The sequence below is a fragment of the Beta vulgaris genome, chromosome 8 (assembly GCF_026745355.1).
Source record: "Beta vulgaris subsp. vulgaris cultivar EL10 chromosome 8, EL10.2, whole genome shotgun sequence".
In the NCBI taxonomy this organism is placed as follows: domain Eukaryota; kingdom Viridiplantae; phylum Streptophyta; class Magnoliopsida; order Caryophyllales; family Amaranthaceae; genus Beta; species Beta vulgaris.
In genome coordinates, this window is record NC_079209.1 from 1,548,810 (window position 1) to 1,561,733 (window position 12,924).

Below are 12,924 nucleotides of genomic sequence, written 5' to 3' on the forward strand. Positions count from 1 at the left end.
GAACTTTGTAAGCATAGCAGAATTGGCAAAAGAGTGGTTAGGTGCGAGTGACAGAGCATTGTTAAACCGACCTCTCAAAATCTTTGTAAAACATCTGGGTTACAACTCTGCCATGTTGGGCTTCATACACATTCCTAGGGAGCAGAATAAGATCGTGGACAAGATGGCAAGGGATTGTAGAAGTAGTTCTCTGGAATGTAATGTAACTAGGAACACCCCTCCCCCTAGTTATCTTTTGAGTAACACGAACTCGGTTTGTAATATGTAGTCTAGCTCGTTCTTTGCCATGTCAGCGTATAATATGGGTTGTGGGCACGGATCGGATTTACCGATTTACACATGTTCTAAGTAAAAAAAATTCCAATTTGTAAAATGAAGACATTTTTTTTTTGTCACAAACAATCTATTATAGTCCCCTAAAAAAAAAACAATCTATTATATAGTTATTTTTTTGTGAAAAATAATTTTTAATTTTTTTTTTAACTTACAACATTAAACGAAATTTTTTTTTACAAGATGGAATCTTTTCTATTTTTCCATTATTGACAGTTAAGTTTCTGTCTTTAACCGTGAGTTGATTTATGTCCAGCTTTCTTAAAATTTATTTCCCTCCATTTCTCTTCCTTTTCCTCCATTTCCCTCCAATTCTCAAAATTCTTTCTCTTTCTTATGGAAGATGGGACAAAGAGGGAAGTGAATAAGTGATTCAAAGGTCCATGTTCTACTCCATGGCCTCTAACTTTCAAGCTCATTTGATTTTATCTCTCCTAATTTTTTTTGTTTAAGTTCAGCAGTCAATTACTAAAAATGGATGTTTTTGGGATTTGGGGAGATGAGAGGGGGGGGGGCAGTGGAGATAGAAGACAAAAGGATTTTTGGATTGATTTTAGGGAGGAGGGAAAAGGAGGGAACGAAAATTTAAGAAAAAATACAACCAATTGACTGTCAACAGACTATAATTAATAGTTAATGATGGAATTTCAGAAAAGGTTTCATTTCGCAAAAAAAAAATTTAGTTTAAAGTTGTAAGTTGCAAAAAAAACTTTAAAAGGTTGTTTTTCGCAAAAAAGTGACTATGAATGGTTGTTTCTGACAAAAAACTCTAAAATGAAAGTAGTTTTTAGATTTGGGCTACTCCCCGTGTAATTATATCTTTCATTCATCAATATTTTACTTTGAAATAATAACATAAAGTATCACTTGGTTTAGTGGCCGGTTAAGATATTAATATATATATATTTTTGTGATCACAGGGTCAAATCATACCTAATGCATTAATTTTTAGTGTATATGGATTACATGGAATAAAACACTCTAAGCAAAGGCACCATGTGCCACCGATTCTTGCTTAGGAACGTTTTTTAATACATTAGTATAGACTAAATATTAGGTATGGGCTATTCCCCAGATAATTATATCTTTCACTTATTAATATTTCACATTAAAATGATAACATCAATATCTTTCACTTATTAATATTTCACATTAAAATGACTTCACTCAAGGTCCTCTCTCTACCTTCACTCAAAACTCACTCAAGTATAGGATTTGTCTCAAAATCCCAATCAAATCTATTACAAATTCTTAAAATTAACTTTAAGAGAAACGAACAATAAACTAACTAGGAATATTGATGCTTATGAGAACTCCTTATGGCACTGCCTCAATAAAATGCTTAATTCCCTCAAATATATGCTCGATTAGTGTTACTCTAAATGATGATTGATATTTATTTCGTAGGTTACAATGCAACATTTGACAAAATCCATGCTTTATAACACAAGTGTGAAAAACAAGTTGTTACTCGAAAATGGAAATTACAATCATCTTACATACAAAAGGACTAATATGTGTATTCAATAATAATAAGATCAATTATAAAGTATAACTATAACATTTCATAAATAATTAATGCTTAATGTAGTGGTCTTAGAAAAGAGTATTGCCCTATATATAGCATACTTGTGATGCTAAAGAAATTACCTAATAAGTACAACTTATACTAAACGATATGCTTAAGCCTCAAGCCAACACAAAACATACTCCAAAATTAGCCCAAGCAGCATGCATGATGCATGTGGCTTTTGGCTATACATAATTTAGTGGCTTCTTCCATCATTCCATGTATGTAAAATCATATAGGATAAGAAGCATCCAAGGTGATGCCACATTGATTCTGATCTCTGATAATCTTCATATATCCATTTTCTCCCCAAGTTTCTCCCCATGAATTCTTCAACAACCAATAATTATATCCATCAGTATCTGTGCCATACCCAACAATTGTAACAGCATGACTCAAGTCTTGGCCACACTCTCCATTGAACAGCCCTCCATTGTAGTTCTTGAACTCGAAACCACTAGCGTCTATGCCAATGGAGATAGGCTGCTTCGAAACCGCTTGCATTAGAGTTGCCTCGTCGTTTGGAGGAATCCTTTGGTACCCTTCAATTGTCACTGCGTTGCCGCTAGTATATGTTGCGCGGCACTGACCCTGCATAGCTTGGTATTGGTACTCGTCTTCCCTCAATATGCCTTGGTTTTGTTTGATGAACTCGAAAGCATTTGTCATCGCGCCTCCATTACAACCATTGCTATTTTGTACGCAATCGACGAGTTCCTGCTCTGAAAGTGAGATTAATTGTCCTGTATTGATTTGATTTAGTCCTTCTACTGCTGCCACCGTTGAGAATGCCCAGCAACACCCTGAAATTTGTTGAATATAAAAGGCATCAATCATCATGTGAAAGTTTTTTCTATATAGTGGTAGTACTAGTAATGTCCCTTTTGCACATAAAGAAGGAAATTTATATCGCATATATATCCCTGGACCCTATGTTATATTTTGTACTAACAAATAAAAAACTCTTGTTTGCGCGCACTGGCGCACTCGTCCTAAGGCAACTAATCCTTATTAACTTATAAAAAGGCATAGAATAACTAACTTATATTCCTTTACAATCAAATTCGCATAGTAATTTACATAGCTAAATACTAAGAATGACATAGAGTTTTGAAACATGCAAGCTAGTGAAAGATAAGCTAAGGTATATTTCAAAATTATTATAAAGGATGGAAGCATTTCTAAACTTCTAGTAGAAGAATAGATGTTATTAATGATGCAGCTATATTTGATTTTATCTTACCACATTGTCCTTGGTCCTTTATGGGAGTGACTGCACCCTTTTCTCTCCAATCCAATGAGGGTGGCATGTCAGTGAGATTTTGATCAAACCTTAACCCTTTAGTTATGGAGGAACCAGACATGGATTCGGAATGAAATTGTCTCTTATAGCCAGTATGAGTGGCTACAAACTCCTCAATGGTTAGATCACTGAATGCATTAGCACCTAATGTGAACAATTTATCTGATGATGCATTACTATTAAAATTCTCTATACGCTCAACATTTTTAGTAAAAATGTTGAGACGCTTCTCCTTCTCTATCTGATCTCTGTATACACGGCCATGTCGAGCCATCCAGAGCTCGTGCCTTTCGCGAATCGACAAGGACTTGTGATCGTCGAGAGTACGAGCCAAGGACTGGGTGGCCCAAAGACCCAAGAGGAGGACTAAGGCAAAGCATAAGAGTTGGAAGTTTTGGTTTGTGAAAGCAGCCATTTTAACAAGCGTAAGAGTTAATTTTATGCTCTTAACTCTTAAGCTTCAAGTTTGATGAGTAGAATGTTATGAAAGTGTCTTACTTATATAGGCAACCTATGTTATGGTATATTACTATATTACTATATTACTGGTTTTTCTTTTTCTTAACCAATACATGCGTTGTTATTCAATTGCAGAACATCCATAGAAATACCATGGGTCAGTGACTAGTAAGTATTTCCAAGTCAAAGTGTTTGTTTTTGGGAAAAATTCGGCCGAGAAGTAAACGAGGACTGAGTAGTGATTAATTACTCCCTAAATTTATCGGATGTTCAAGCTTTAGAAAGTAAAGCTTAAGTGCACTATCATCTCTGGACGTAAGTTACGCTCCAAAAATTAAGAAAAAAACTATGAACGTAAGTTGCAAGGTTATGTACATAATACATTAGGCAGGTCATTAGGCTTCCATCTCGCAGCCAATCACGATAAATTACTTCCTTCTTTTTCTTCTTCTTAATTTCTCATTATGTGGATATTTTTATGGTAGCCTTCTTTTAAAAAAGGCTACATTAAAAAATGAATGTGAGCTACGAATTTGTTCACGTGAATGGATGACGTTTATGGCTAATTAATATGGATATACTCATATATCTATACAAATATATTAAAAGGCGTGTGTGTCGATGTATACACGTCACATGACACATCTGTTACTTTAATTTACTATAATCGTTCGATGTGTACATAAGTCATGTCAATTAACAAAAATAAAATTAACTTTTAACAAGATTTGAAACTGTGACCTATTGATATTGTAGATGACATGATTACCATCTCAACCACGTTTTAATCATGGTTTAAATGTCCAAATTATTATATTTGTACCTTTTAAGTGTTGAGTTTTCCTTAATATATTTTAATGGGAATGAAAAAAAATGCATATCAAATTCGAAAAACAATACCAACTCGGGACAACGCCCGGATCCAAATACTATTTCTATATTCCAAATATGCGCATATGTATTTAAAGCAACACTTTTCAAAATTAGTTATGGATTATGTTCCAAATTGCAATTTATAAATTCTGAAATTGATATATTTGGTATTTTAAAATGATATTTATATTTTATTACGTTAGAAATTATAAATTTGGAAATTATACTTTATAATTTAAGAAATTAGTCTATGTCATACAAAATATATTAATTATTTAAAAATAAATTTATAATTTATAATTTACGAGATTAGTTTATAACTCAGAAAAAAAATTAATAGTTTACTTCAAGGATTTAGGGTAATGGTTCACCATGTTTATAACTATAATCTATCAAAATATCATCAATAGTTCATTAATCAGATATCTTGAGCACTACGGTCATGCCTTAACGCTCTCAAATCAACATTTGCTAGTACGGTCGCTCAATATAATCAGATTTGCTAATTATAGGTAAGCCTCTAAAGAGTACTATCTCTCGATCTATGACTCGATATTAGCAATATTTAATCAGATAATTGATCAGATTGCAAGATTAACAATAAAAATACTAATCAATTAGAGAAGTCAATAACTAATCAAACCATGAATAAATATCAATCAAATCATAGCATATAAACATGGATTCCCAAAACCCTGGAAATAAAACTACTCTATCATGAAATAAAAGATGACTTCTAAAACTTTAAAAGTAAACATAATTAAAGAAATCAATGAAAGAAACTAAGGTAGTGTTTTGGAAACTTGTATTTCATTTCAAATAATGGAATTGAAATCTGGAATTTAAAGTTTGTATTTCAATTCCTAATCACTGTTTTGTAAATAGGGCTTGATAGAGGATAGAGAAATAGAGGTTTACTGGAGGAGAGAGAAAAAGTGTGGGTTTAGTAAAGGAGAGAGAAATAAATATTAGAAAGTGTGGGTTTACTTATGGAGTTGGGATATGTATAAGGAGAGAATTTCATAGCTTGAATTTTAAATTCTACTAATATAGGCTTTTGATAAGAATTTGGACAAATTCCATAATTTCAAATCCTATGATATCCAAACAATAGTTTTCATCCAAATCCAGGATTTGAAATGAAATCTTGCTATCCAAACATAGCATAACAGAATTAATGAATTAATGAAGAAAAATAAAAACTAGGGTTTAAACTAAAACTAGAGAGATATGGAGTAATCTGGAGGATGATTACTTTAAAGGACTCACAGATCACGAGTTATGGCATGCTTGTTAACAGCTTTTATGAGTTAGAACCAAATTATGCAGAGTTCTATAAGAAAGAATTGGGAAAGGAAGAAATCGAATACAAGCCCTATTTCATTAAGCAACAGAAGCATAGAGAATAAATCTCAAAGAGACAAACAAGCTTTGATAGATGAACATGAGTGCTTGAAATGGCTTAACTCAAAGAAGCCTGATTTGGTAATATACATCTGTTTTTGAAGTACAGCAAGCTTCATAGCTCCTCAACTGTAAGAGATGAAGTCTCTCAAGCTCATATACTAGCAACTACTGCTAGGAAAGGGATGGATCGGAAAACCGACTCTCTTCTTCTTTGCTTGATTGGCTGTCAAAAATATATTCAAATAGTATTAAATTCCTAATCAGTTTACTTCGGTTCAGATTGGGTCAATTCCGGGTCGGGTTGAAATTACACTAATCTAGTTTCAGAATTAGGTCAAGCAATCAGGAGAGGCTCAAAGTTACTAGGTTTAAACACGCATACTTCTTTTGGAAATTTAGTTTTTCACAAAATGATTTAACAATTTAAGCGAGTTACAAAAATAACTCGTGTAACGATAGGTTAGATTAGGGCCGAGTATTTCAACCTATCTAATAATAAATAGGTAAGTTTGGAATTTTTTTTTTGCTTTTTTTCAACCCATTTAAATCAATACAATAATTTTTAGTGTATGTGGATTACATGGCATAAAACACTCTAAGCGAAGGCACCACGTGCCACCGATTCTTGCTTAAGAACGTTTTTAATACATGATTAGTATAGACTAGATTTTAGGTATGGGCTATTCCTTGGATAATTATATCTGTCACTTACTAATATTTCACATTAAAATGATAACATCAATTATCACTTGGTCTAATGGTAAAGACTTTAGTACATATGCTTGTGATCACGGGATTGAGTCTTACAGGGAGTTAAACACTCTAAGAAAAAGTGTCATATGACATCATTCCTTGTTTAGGAACGCCTATTAATACATTAGTACAAATTCAAGAAATTCCAATAAGTTTAGATAAATTAACTTCATTTTCAATTTTATTATTATATGTGAACTATATAGAGTTAACACTCTTAGTGAAAGCGTCACGTAACTTCAGATAAGTTGTGGAAAATCCAAGTAAACAAAATGCATCCTAAATGCTCTTAATACTATGTCTTATGGATATATAGTTAGAGGAAGAATACAATTTTCGATTATATAGAAAACTAGGCCGGAGAGAAAGTGTTGATAGCAGAAAGGAAAAAATTTCCTCAATGGGTTCCATTCGACAAAAAGTTCACCTAAGAGCAAGTTGAAGTGGTGATTTTTAGTAGGTTAAAATACTTAATTAAAATGGTAGAATCTCGAAAAAAAATATGGCAAGTATGCACGAAACAGATTAAAGGATAGGGATAATAATCATCTTCTTATTCATTTTTGATAAAAGTTGAGAATAGTTTAAATCATTTTTAAGAAACTCATCATCTTCATAAAATTGGTTTTATGCCCATGATACACCGAACCCTTGATTGATGACATTCGTCTCCTTTGTAATCTCATCATACAATCCATCAAGCACATCTTTTAAGAATCCAACGTGGTCGGAATGCAAACTACCTTCTTTTGTAGGAATATTTTTCCTCTTTTATAAGGAAAAATTTGTTCTCATCAATTTGTTACGATTTTTTCCTCATAGAATAGTCGTTTAAGAGCAACTTTTGACGCAAGTTTTTCCCTTTTCCAATAATTTTGCTTAATGTTAGCTATTGGCAATAAGAAAGGCAATTTGCTCTCCCAAACAAATTAAAAGTGTAAAACAATAGCTTATGTACGCGTGTATCGAGCTGATTTTTCGATGCATGAGACCCACCCAAACAACAAATTATGGAGCTACACGCCTAAACAAATGGAAGGATATTGGCTCAAAAATAGATTTAACTAAGGAAAGCTATGAGACCCACCTAGTCAAACATAGATTTAGCCATTATTGTTGCTCTTGCTCTCCTCATGTAACAGGGAAAAAATATATGCCATGTTATCAAAAATTATTAAAAGAGATGGCCTAATTTTAATATAAAAGTAGACCTAGTCAGTAAATGGATTAAACTAGTCACCGAAAGAAACTAACCAAGTCATTATTGGGCTAATTCTCTTTTTAATATTGGGTTCATCATTGCTTAATTTTAATTTAAAAGTAGATTGTCTCTTACAAGATAAATTGACCATGTTATTTACCACTCGTATTTACCGAATATCATCCATATTTATATGGTACTTTTTTCTCCCTCCTCTACTTCGTCTTCCTCCCTAAACCCCACCAAAAATTGTTGTTGATACATGAGCTAGTCAATTTTCAATTAGTTGTTACTCCCTCCGTTTCATATTAATCTACACACTTTGACATTTTACACTATTCACAAATTGCACTTTGACCCTCGTTTGTGATTTATACGTGAATAAAAACATAGTCATGTGAGATCTTGTTAGATTCGTCTTACTATGTATTTTATTAATATGTACTTTTTATAATTTTTACAAATACAAAACTAAAGATATATGTCCCCAAAGTTTTACATTGACATGCATGAGAAGTGTAAGTGTGTAGATTAAAATGAAAGGGATGGAGTATCTTATAAATCTATATATAAGCTAGAGTCATTTATCATTGCAACACACAAGAAAAAATAAAAGTACTCATTATGGCGGCACGACGTGAGAGCCCAAATTTTTTTAAGTTTGTTAAAAAAGCGATCGAGGAATTGTATACAAGATTTGTCAAAGAAATCTTTAGGAGAGGAAATAATACAACAATCACCACGGTGACGAATTAGAAGACGACGAGGAAGACAGCAATGAACAAGGTGATCATAAAAACAATGGCCCTGATCTTGAACCTCCAAATCCGATTTTGTTTTTTTTTTGTTTTCTTGAAAGATACAATGTATTGAACTATTATATTTCTGGTAATGTGAATTCTTGCACATTTTTGTTTTCTTGAAAGTTAGTTGTATGGTTCTTGAACTTATTAGTGATTACAATATTTCACAAAGCTATGTTTTGACATTAGTGTGAATAACTATTGGGTAATTGTTATGAATTATTTTTAGATATTTAAGATAGACTTGAGGGATAGCATGTTATCCCTAATGGGCTCCTAGATGCAGGATGTATATATATACTTGATTGATGAATGAGATAATCACACATAACATTAATCTAAACTTAACATGGTATCAAGAGCCTAACCTGAGAAATATTCTCTCCCACGAACCATACTCGTAAGATCGAAGAAGAAAAAAAAAACCTACACCCTAAACTAAAAAAAAAAAAAAAAAACCGAAACACACCAAAAACCGACGAACAAGACGTGATCTTCGACAAATTTTTCGATCACAATGACCGAATCCACCGAAACAAATATTCCAAAACCCGATCCCGCCTATTTTCTTGGATCCAACGATAATCCAGGCAACTTAATCACTCCGATTCAGTTGAAAGATGATAACTTTGATGAATGGGCACATGCAATTCCCATGTCTCTGAATGCTAAACGTAAATTAGGCTTCTTGCAAGGAAGAATTCCCAAGCTTACGACCCCCGAAAAATTGGCTGACTGGAGCACTGTTCACTCTATGCTTGTGTCGTGGCTCCTCAACACGATTTCTCCATCGATTCGTAACTGAGTTTCGTTCTATGAAACGGCACATGAATTATGGGCTCATCTGCAGGAACGTTATTGCGTTTCGGATGGCACCCGGATCTGTCACCTAAAATTGCAGATTAGTGATTGTAAGCAGCAAAAGACAGAATCTTTGGCCGACTATTTTGGCCGCTTGACTCGCTTGTGGGATGAGTTGTCCTCACAGGAAGTGGCGCCACATTGCTCTAGAGGGGGCGCGTCCTGTGAGGTGGTTCGGTTCTAATGGATAGTGAATCCCCTGATTAGGGTTAGGATTATCATTAGCAATATATAGTATTACAAACTAGGAAACTTGACTAAGCTACATAAGCTACATAAGGAAACTAATGACAAGGAGATACACAAAATAATACAGAATATAATACAGTCTAATACACCCCCGCAGTCGAAGCGGGAGGAGGACAAACGCTCAGGCTGGAACGAAAGCGAGTGAACAGGTGTCGAGGCAAGCCTTTGGTGAAGATATCGGCATACTGATGCTCAGAAGGAACATGCAAGACACGAATGTGACCAACCCGAACTTTTTCGCGAACAAAATGAATGTCAAGTTCAACATGTTTAGTTCGCTGATGTTGCACGGGGTTACCAGAAAGGTAAACAGCAGAGATGTTGTCACAGAAGACCATAGTAGCACATCGAATAGGAAGATGAAGTTCAAGTAACAAGTTACGAATCCAACTGGTCTCGGCAACAGCATTAGCAACACCCCTATACTCGGCCTCACATAGACGAGAGAAACAGTAGTTGTTCTTGGAAGACCAGGAGACCAGGTTTCACCAAGAAAGAACAGTATCCGAAGTGGAGCGACGAGAATCAGGACACCCAGCCCAATCAGCATCAGAGTAAGCAGTCAAGGAGTGGGATGTGGAGACTGAGAGACGGAGCCCATGATGAAGAGTACCTTTGAGATAGCGCAGCACTCGCTTGAGAAAGTGGAAGTGAGGCTCAAGAGGTGCATGCATGAAGAGACAAATCTGCTGAACAGCATAGGCAATATCTGGGCGGGTGAAGGTGAGATACTGTGAAGCACAGGCAAGGCTGCGGTACAAAGTGGGGTCCTTAACAGGAGGACCATCAGTGGCGCTGAGCTTCGAGGTGGTATCAACTGGAGTAGTGACAGAGTTACAACCAGTCATAGAGGCTCGAGCTAATATGTCTTTGGCATACTGTTCCTGGCTCAAAAATAGACCTGTAGAAGTGCGAGAAGCAGTAATACCAAGAAAATGATGAAGAGAACCAAGATCAGTCATAGCAAACTCATGAGACAAAGTACCAATGATGCGAGTGAGAAGAGCAGTGCTGGAGGCAGTCAATATGATATCATCAACATAGAGTAACAGATATGCCATGTCAGTGCCCTGCCGATATATGAAGAGAGATGTATCACTCACACTACTTCTGAAACCCTGAGATAAAACAAATGTGGCAAACCGCTGATACCAGGCACGAGGTGCCTGCTTGAGGCCATAGAGGGATTTGCGCAGCTTGCACACATGATGATGAGGCAGTGAAGGGTCAACAAATCCAGGAGGCTGATGCATATAAGCAGTTTCCTGCAAGTCGTCATGAAGAAAAGCATTCTTGACATCCAACTGATGGATGGGCCAAGAACGTGAAACTGCAAGCCCAAGAACAGTACGGATAGTAGCCGGTTTGACAACCGGACTGAAAGTCTCATCACAATCAAGACCAACCTGCTGATTTTTACCATTACCAACCAACCTGGCCTTATAACGAGCCAAAGAACCATCAGAGTGAAATTTATGACGAAATAACCACAAACTCCGAATAATATGAGCACCAAGAGGCCGCGGAACTAAGTCCCAAGTATGATTATCAATGAGAGCACGATATTCATCCTGCATGGCCTTATTCCAGTTAGAGTCCCGGAGGGCAAAGAGGTGGGATTTGGGTAGGGGAGAGAGGGGTGGTTTGGATGTAATGTGGAGGTCAAGAATGCGGCGGGGGGTAAAGATGCCATGTTGGGAGCGGGTGGTCATAGTACGAGGGGGTAGGGTAGGTTTAGGTGGGGGAGGGGGTGGGTTCGGGTGAGGTGAAGGTTGGCGTGGAGGTGGGGAGATGGGTGGAGGGTTCGGGTGTGGGGAAGGCTGGCGGGGAGGAGGGGAGATGGAGGGTGTGGGGTTGTTTGTGGGCGGAGGAGGGTTAGAGGTAGGGGGGAGTGTGGGGGAGTTGGGGTGAAGGCCGAAGGAGGGCTCGGGACAGGTGAGGGGCTCGGGGCAGGAGAGGGATGCGGGGTAGGAGAGGGGGGAGGATGAGTGGGGAGAGGATGAGGGGGCGGAGGTCCCAACAGTAGAGGGGTAAGAGGTGTGAGAGTGAGTGAGAGGGAATTGAGAAGAGAAGTCGGGATCTAAGAAGGAATAGGAGGAGAGAGAGGGAGATGGAGAAATGAGAGTATGATAGGGAAAGATAGTCTCATCAAAGGTGACATGGCGAGACAAGATGACCTTACATGTGGATAAGTCAAGACATCTATACCCTCTAAAGTTGGATGGGTAGCCCAAGAAAACACATCGAGTGGAACGTGGGGCAAGTTTGTGAGGGCGTTTGGAAGAGAGATTAGGGTAACAGAGACAACCAAAGACACGGAGGTGGTCATAGGTGGGGTGTTTGTGATAAAGAATGGAGGTGGGGGAGCGGAAGCGAAGAGATTTGATGGGAAGTATATTGTGGAGGTAAACAGCTGTGTGGAGTGCTCCAATCCAAAAGGAAGATGGAAGTGAAGCATGATAAAGAAGTGAAAGCACGATTTCATTTAAGCGACGTATCATTCTTTCAGCTTTACCATTTTGAGATGAGGTTTGGGGACAAGAGAAGCGAAAAGAGAGACCATTATTTTGAGCAAACTGGTGAAACGGAGTGTTATCAAATTGGCGACCCAAGTCACATTGGAAGGATTTGACAATTAGATTGAATTGAGTCCGAACATAAGTGTGGAATTGCAAAATTTTAGTAAACACTTCAGATTTATATTTGAGAGGATAGACCCATACATAATGCGTGAAATCATCAATAAGCACAAGATAATACTTATAACCACTTTTGCTTAAGAGAGGAGATGTCCATAAATCACTGTGAATAATGTCAAAAGGTGCAATAGTGGTAGAAGTAGAATCATAAAAGGGAAGTCGTTTATGTTTACTAATTTGACAAGAGTTGCAAAGATAGGAACCACGTCCTTTATTACATTTGATGCATAAATTAACTCTAAGAAAATCCATAACATTAGGCCCTGGGTGACCAAGACGTTCATGCCACAAATCATGAGAAGAATGAGCGATGTGCGCGGAATGAGATGGATGAGCTGATGAAGTGGATGAAACAGGATATAGGTCCCCTCTACTGTTGGTCCTCATAATGATAGTCCCACTCGGAAGGTCCT

At 36.6% G+C, this 12,924-nt stretch overlaps 1 protein-coding gene across 1 annotated transcript; it reads right to left on the bottom strand.

The window, feature by feature from the left end:
* Positions 1 to 1,855: 1,855 nt before the first annotated feature.
* Positions 1,856 to 3,698, bottom strand: LOC104900553 (zingipain-2). Its single transcript, XM_010687990.4, has 2 exons — positions 3,147 to 3,698; positions 1,856 to 2,706 (listed from the first exon to the last, which is right to left on the bottom strand). The coding sequence occupies exons 1-2, from the start codon at positions 3,619 to 3,621 to the stop codon at positions 2,135 to 2,137; spliced, it is 1,047 nt and encodes a 348-aa protein (XP_010686292.1). The 5' UTR covers positions 3,622 to 3,698; the 3' UTR covers positions 1,856 to 2,134.
* Between the last annotated feature and the right edge of the window lie 9,226 nt (positions 3,699 to 12,924).